This window comes from Terrapene carolina, unplaced genomic scaffold (genome assembly GCF_002925995.2).
Source record: "Terrapene carolina triunguis isolate 2854851 unplaced genomic scaffold, T_m_triunguis-2.0 Scaffold58, whole genome shotgun sequence".
Taxonomy (NCBI): domain Eukaryota; kingdom Metazoa; phylum Chordata; order Testudines; family Emydidae; genus Terrapene; species Terrapene triunguis.
The window spans coordinates 83680923-83687812 of NW_020664409.1; the positions used below are offsets into that span (position 1 = coordinate 83680923).

General features: G+C 36.9%; 1 protein-coding gene across 1 annotated transcript in view; it reads left to right on the plus strand.

Moving 5' to 3' along the window:
- Positions 1-6890, plus strand: part of EMC2 (ER membrane protein complex subunit 2) — a 59733-nt gene that overhangs the window by 8251 nt on the left and 44592 nt on the right. Inside the window, exons 2-3 of the mRNA XM_026646076.1 lie at positions 3104-3217; positions 6754-6818. Coding sequence (XP_026501861.1) covers positions 3104-3217; positions 6754-6818 — 179 coding nt within the window. The remainder of the gene's footprint in view (positions 1-3103; positions 3218-6753; positions 6819-6890) is intronic.

Consider the following 6890-nt stretch of genomic DNA (forward strand, 5'->3'; position numbering starts at 1 on the left):
GTTTTTAATGGTAAAGACTTGAAAACTATATTCCAAAATGCACACTGAACAAACAAAGAGAATTAAAATCTTAAAATACTTGGAAAAATTAAGATTTAAGTCTAGCGACTTTGATACCCAGAAAATGTGAACCGAAAACCTAGGAAAAGTTGAGTAACTACAAACTATACCTTTTTGTTTTCCAGTGTGCCCCGTGTCATCCTTCCAGACTGTAAACTCTCCATAGCAGAGATTGCATTTTACTTCTTGCATAGAATGGCCCCAGTGTGCTCAGTTCTGTTATAATGCACCACCATTGTGACAAAGTGTCTGTTGCAGTGGGTTTCTTACACTTCCATTTATATATCCATAACTATGGATGACCTTGACCATTTTTGTTTTAAACTACATTAAAATAAATAGACCCATCAGTTCTTCTAGATCCACTTATATACATAATGACATAAATATAACTGAAATTAATCAGCCTCCCCGCACCACTACCAGAGTCCAATACTGCTACTGCCCAGCCCTGTGTTACCAAGTACAGGTGTACTTGCCCTAAATATTTAAAGTATGATTGGCTGACACAACCGATAAGTTTCTTAACCTCCCACCCCCAAAAATGAGTCTGCTTAGGTTGTTACCAACATTTTTCATTTGTTTTGCCTTCTGTTCAGAGTGCAGCACTTTATAATCTAGCTAACATATCTTTCATTATATTTATGTATACTAGAACATTTATTTTTACTTGTGTTCTCACTTTCAGTGATCAAAGGATACAGCATGCTCTCTGTGTTTTGCTTTTTTCCATCACTGCAAAGCCTACTTTGGTGATTAATAGTTGGCATGAATGTTATTAGTAGCTTAGATAGTATTACATTTGAAAGTTATACTGGTATGGAGGCTTTAATAGTTGTCAAGTAAATGAATTGGTGAAAATTGGATGACTTATTTATTTTGTGTATTTTTAGACTGTCAGTTTGTGTGATACATTTGTGTTCAGTCACATTCTTGCTGTCTAACTTTTAAATTGCCAAGGATCATCATGCCAAGAACCATTTAATTTTACTCATGCACATGAAATGTAACCCTGTGGTGGTTTTGGTTGACTTTCAGAATACAAAATGTGACACAGTAACAGTTTTATGAGAGATCTGAGATCACTTCTGATAGATGGAAAAGGGTCTATGTTTACTCTTAAACTGTCAAATTTTGTTAATTTGTGCATTCTGAAATGCAAGGAAAACTGTCAAAATTCCCCTTTGTTGTATTTTCCCCCCAAATGATGTAAATTTAAAAATAACATTGGCAATAATTTTGCATAGTGTGTTTTCATAGTAAGAAGTAGAAAACAAAACTTTTTCCTTCCCCTCCCCATCTATGGGAGTGGTATCAAATTATATTCTTAGTGTTTGGTGTTTTTGAGGATGAACAAAGCCACTGTCAGTAAGATGGTGAGTGCCCTCTACTCCCATTGACCTTAAAATCAGGTCTTGCACCTTTTAAGATTGAGTCCATAGTAAATGCACTTTTAAAATTTTAAAATTGAAAATCTGGTCTTCTTTCCATCTCAGATTTGAAGTGGTTTGCTTTGATCGTTTTCACATTTGGATCCCATTTACTTTTGCAGAAAGAAAGTCTTTATTCTCATGCCTCCTTTTTCATGCTGCATATCATCATAGGAACATACAGAACATTTCTAGAATGGAATTTTACAGCAGTTATTTATTTTTACTGTAAAAATATGCTTCTCATATTTATCAGTTGAGTTTTCATATTATTGCTGATCTCTTCCAAAATCAAATTTATTCTCATAGAGCTGTTATAAATAAATAAAAAGCAGTTTTAGTGGTGGCTTGCAAATATGATAAGTATAACATCAATAAGAATTTTACTTTAAAAGCTCTCTGAGCCTGTTTTCCATAACGGAGGATGATGTCATGTTCATAAAGTTAAATTACTTATTGGGATGTCCAGAAAATCTGTCCAGTAAAAAGTCTATAAAATATGTACATGCATACAGTGCTTTTGTCTGATTTAATTTTAGTAGTACAACTGAATTGCCTCAATCTGGAATTCAGTGTTTGAGTCTAGTTTTGTTAAATCATTGTATATAATAGTTGGTACAGTAACATAAAATACTAGTTTCTATTATATTTTACCATTGCAACTGAAATGTCAAATCGAAAAACAAATAGCAAGATCTATTAGCTATAGGAAAGTTATAATTCATGGGGATGCTGAAATTTACTTTGAAAATTATGTTGAAGATACTAATCACAAGTTTGAAAATGGGAGTTCTGTGTTTCTTGTTTGTATGGTGAAGTTTTGTATTGGTGGCTTAGAACAGTTCTAAGGTGGAACTCTGCTTCTTGTTTTTGGTTTTTTTCCTTGTCCATTTTCCATGGACTATCCTTCCTTCCCTGTAATGATGAACAATAATATCTTATATAATAGTGCTTTCCATGCAGGAGAATCTGAGTGCCCTCCAAAGTATATCCTTGCAGCATCACTCAATATAACTCACTCAGGGTTGGAGAGGGTGACATCCAGATGGACAAATGGCACCCATGGTTGAGAGAGGGTAATTATGACTAAGAATGCCAGGATAAGCCCTTAGCAAGATTTAATAAGATCTTCCACATGTTGCCATCCCCAGTAGGGGAGGACCTCAGTTTTTAAGGTTTTTGGTTGGTTGGTTGGTTTATTTTTTGTTGGTTTGAAGCCCTATACATATTAACAGTTTGGTACTAAATTGATCTACACTGGATCATAGGGCTTGAATTGACCATGCTCGGAGCTGAATCTGTATTCTCAGAGAGTCTTTTTCACATCTGATGTATAGATGTTAGCCCAATATCCTCTGAACTCACAAATTCAGTGGATTACTTCTCTCCCCCCCCGACCCTCCTTTCTTTTGGACAGTCTTCACAAGAGTTGCAAGATAACAATTTCAAAGTTCCAGGAATCAATCTGTCCACAAACGATTTTGGTATTAGTGGAAATTACTTCTGTGGATCTCCTGTATATGTCTGAGAATAGATTATACCCCTCAAAGTGAGTTCCAGAAATAGACTTCACATTATGTTATTGCATGAAAATCTTATATTTTGTTTTTCAGAGATGCGTGATAAAATGAGGAAGTGGAGGGAAGAAAACTATCGGAACAGCGAGCAGATAGTGGAAGTTGGAGAAGAGTTAATTAACGAATATGCATCTAAGCTTGGGGATGACAGTAGGTTGAAATTATTTGAAAAGCTTTCACTGTCTGTAACTGTTAGTATATGTTAGTTTTGTTACTCTGCTATTCTCCTGTTATACTCTCCATATTATTTTTACCCTTTTGTTGTGATTCTGCATCTACTAATGTTGAGTACATACATTATTTTCTCAATTTTCTAATTTGCCAGTATTCCAAGCCCTTAGTTTGCTTCTCAAAGATGGTGTGTAGAGGAAGTAGGTGAAAAAAATACCTAATTGAGCGTAGGGGTGCTGGAACAATTTTTATAATGAAGGTGTTGAGAGCCATTGAACCAAACTGTAAACCCTGTATATAATGGTAACCACTTCAAGCCAGAGGGTGCTCCTGCACCCCCAGTTCCAGCACCTATGATTGGGCTTTTAGGTTGGCACATAGTGAACAGTCATAAGAATGTACTGTGAACATTTGACAGAGATCTGTTATCTAGCTGTCACTCAACAGGTCATCTACACTTCAGAGGAATGTCAAAAAATATGAGGGGAGTTTTTTAATAAGGAGAAGGGAATGTTATTTCTTAAATTCAGCCATAAGTGATACTATATTGTAGAAATTAATATGAAAGCTGTTCTTATGATAGAATTGCATTTGTGATGCTATAGTTTAGGGCACGTCTGGGTTTCTGCAATAAATAAAATGGCTATTTTCAGGGGATTTTAATTACTTGACACTATGTCTCTCTGGACAGAAACTTGGCATACAGTGCTTCAGACCAGAAGGGAATTGTTCAGAAATAACAATGCAATATCACATTTATGTAAGAGCAGTAGAAAAAACAAAATACTTCATGGCAAGAATGCTTTATGGGTTTGCATATGAAGCCCATACAGGCAGGAAGGGATAAATAGTCATGATTTGTTTTTAATGTTCATTCCTCTTTCTTTGGCTTTCCTTTTTATAATTTGGTTAACCTAATACAAGCAGTACATTTTCCTTTCTAATTTTTTTCATTTGCCAGCCTTGCTTTTACAGTTGCTATTGAAGTTTTGCAACCATAGTGATGAAATATATTTATTAGTTGAAGTCTGAAGAGCTTTAAACAAGTCCCTGTTTAATTTTAATAAATTATTATTTCTTTAACAGACCAGTGATTAAAAATCTGGCAAAATATATCCTGGACTAACTCTTGCACTCATTTTCTTAATATTTGACCAGAAATCTTTCAACTTGCAATGTTTCTGGAAACTATAAAGGTGGCTCCCTGTACCATGGTATTTCCTCCAGATTTCTTGCAATGAGAGGGATCTTAAAATCCTAACCATTACGAATAGTAATCCTCTTTAGATAGTTATATGGATAATCTTTGCAAACAGACTTCCCTATGTATATTATAGCACAATCTTCTTGGGACGAAGAGTCTTTAAGTACCTGATAAGAGTCTTGCATGTGCTGCCTCCCTTCTGCAACTACACCTCTACCTTGATATAACGCTGTCCTCGGGAGCCAAAAAATCTTACCGCGTTATATTAAACTTGATTTGATCCACCGGAGTGTGCAGCCCTGCCCCCCCGGAGCACTGCTTTACCTCGTTATATCCGAATTCGTGTTATATCGGGTCACGTTATATCGAGGTAGCGGAGTATTATAAATGCATTGTAGGACTGCATGCATAGGTGCTGAAGTACTGCCGCACCCCCTGGCTTGAAGTAGTTTCCATTATATACAGGGTTTACAGTTTGGTTCAATGGTTCTCAGCAGCCCTGACTCCATGGGTGGATTTGATAGTGGCTCCAGCAGGAAGTTGGTGGTGAAATTAACGCAGGGCGTAACAAAGAGGCTATTGCCATTTTTGTCTCTGTAAATAAACAGAAACTCACCGTGGATTAGCTTATTTTATTAGGATCTTGTTAATCACTCATGAGGAAAACTACATTTTATTATGGGCTGGTGCTGGCTTTGTGGGGTGCTCTGGCTTTGTGGGGTGCCTCCCCACCCCTTCTTTACCAGAGCCCTTGCACAGTAGGCCACTCCATTGCCCTGCATCGCAGGCTGAGTCACTCTCATCATGCCCTGTGTTGTCCAGTCCAATTTTCATCATTTTCAGAGTAAGTGTGTAGACTGGACTGTGTCCCATATATTTCCCAATTTCCCCACCAACTCCCCTGGGGAGACATAAGAGAGAATGAACCATATGTGACATGTGTTAGCCATGTCGCTTAATGCACTACTGGAAGGCACTAGAAACCTAGTGAATAGAAATTAATGAATGCCACAGAGAGGGTAAATTGAGTATCTCTGTTTACACTGTCCCATCATACAGAGGATATCCAATAAAACTGAAAGGAAACCATTTTCAAATTGATAAAAAGAAACATCATTTAAAAGAACACCTTATTTATCCTGTAGAACTTGGCAAAAGCTGTTGAGTGTTTAATAGTGGTCAAAGAAGGACTGCACTTTTATATGGATGGTCAGAAAATCCAAGTCCTATTGGATGGGATTTAAAAATATATAAAAGCCCTTGGCTTCCCCCAGGGGAAGCTTATTGTATAACTGTCAGCTGCAGGGGTTCTTGTGCTAAGCATCTGGAGCTAGCTACTTCTAGAGACAGGATACCAGACTAGTGGACTACGGCTTGATGTGCTCCAATGAAATCTGATTTACTTTGTAGTAACTTAGAATTTTTATTTTTAAACATAACTTTTCTTTGAATGAAATTAGAAATACCTGTACAGTGAGCAATAGCCTTTATTCTGGTAGAGGGAAAGGTTAACTTTATTGTTTAGATTTGTGCTTTCTTTTTTTTAAAATTCCTATAAAAAAGATTAATTTGTTTTCCCTCAGGTTCTCTGGGCACCATGGTGTTGGCTATTTGTCCTCTTTGTGGAAGATTTTCGCTTCAGGCCTGATCCTGCAAGGAGCTGAGCACCCTTGCCTCCCATTAACTTAATACTCAGCTCACTCTGGGGAGTATGTTACATACTCCCCTCCCCTTCCCCCTGGGTTCTCTGTCTTGTCTAACAGGACTGTAAGCTATCCCTGGCAGGGACTGTCTCTCACTCTGTACAGTGCCTAGCACAGTGGGGCCTCATGTTCAGTTGCCTCCTACACACTATCCTAATACAAATAACGTGTCAGTGGAATAAGCTAATTCCTGCAGATAAGGGAAGAAGGCAATATTGTACTTACAGTAAGGTAGTGAAACAGTTAAGGGAAAAGTTGTTTTCTTTCTAGCACGTATGGCTGCTCTCCAGATCTGGTCACAGTGCATTTCATAATGGGTCTGTTTCAACAGAAAACTGTAGATACAATGTTAAGAAAAGCAAAGAAAGAGTTTTTTGCCTTTCAAGATGTCAAAAGATACTTTGTTACTGAAGCAATAAAATCGCATAAGTGTACTTTTAATTAATTCCAGCAGTGCGTTTAAATGTCCCTGTTTCAGTAATGATGTACAGGAGTGGTAGGGGAAAATATACAAAGACGGAATTCATTAATCTTATTTACATTTTAGGTGTTTCCCACCATTTTGAAAAATCAATTCTCCACATTTAATATGTCTCTCTTGTGTCTAGTATGGATAATATATGAACAGGTGATGCTTGCTGCCCTGGACTGCAGTCGGGATGACTTGGCATCGGTAAGTTGTCAAGCTATTTTTCACTCAAACCTTAAGTTTTTTTTTTTTTTTTTTTTTTTTTTTTTTTTTTTT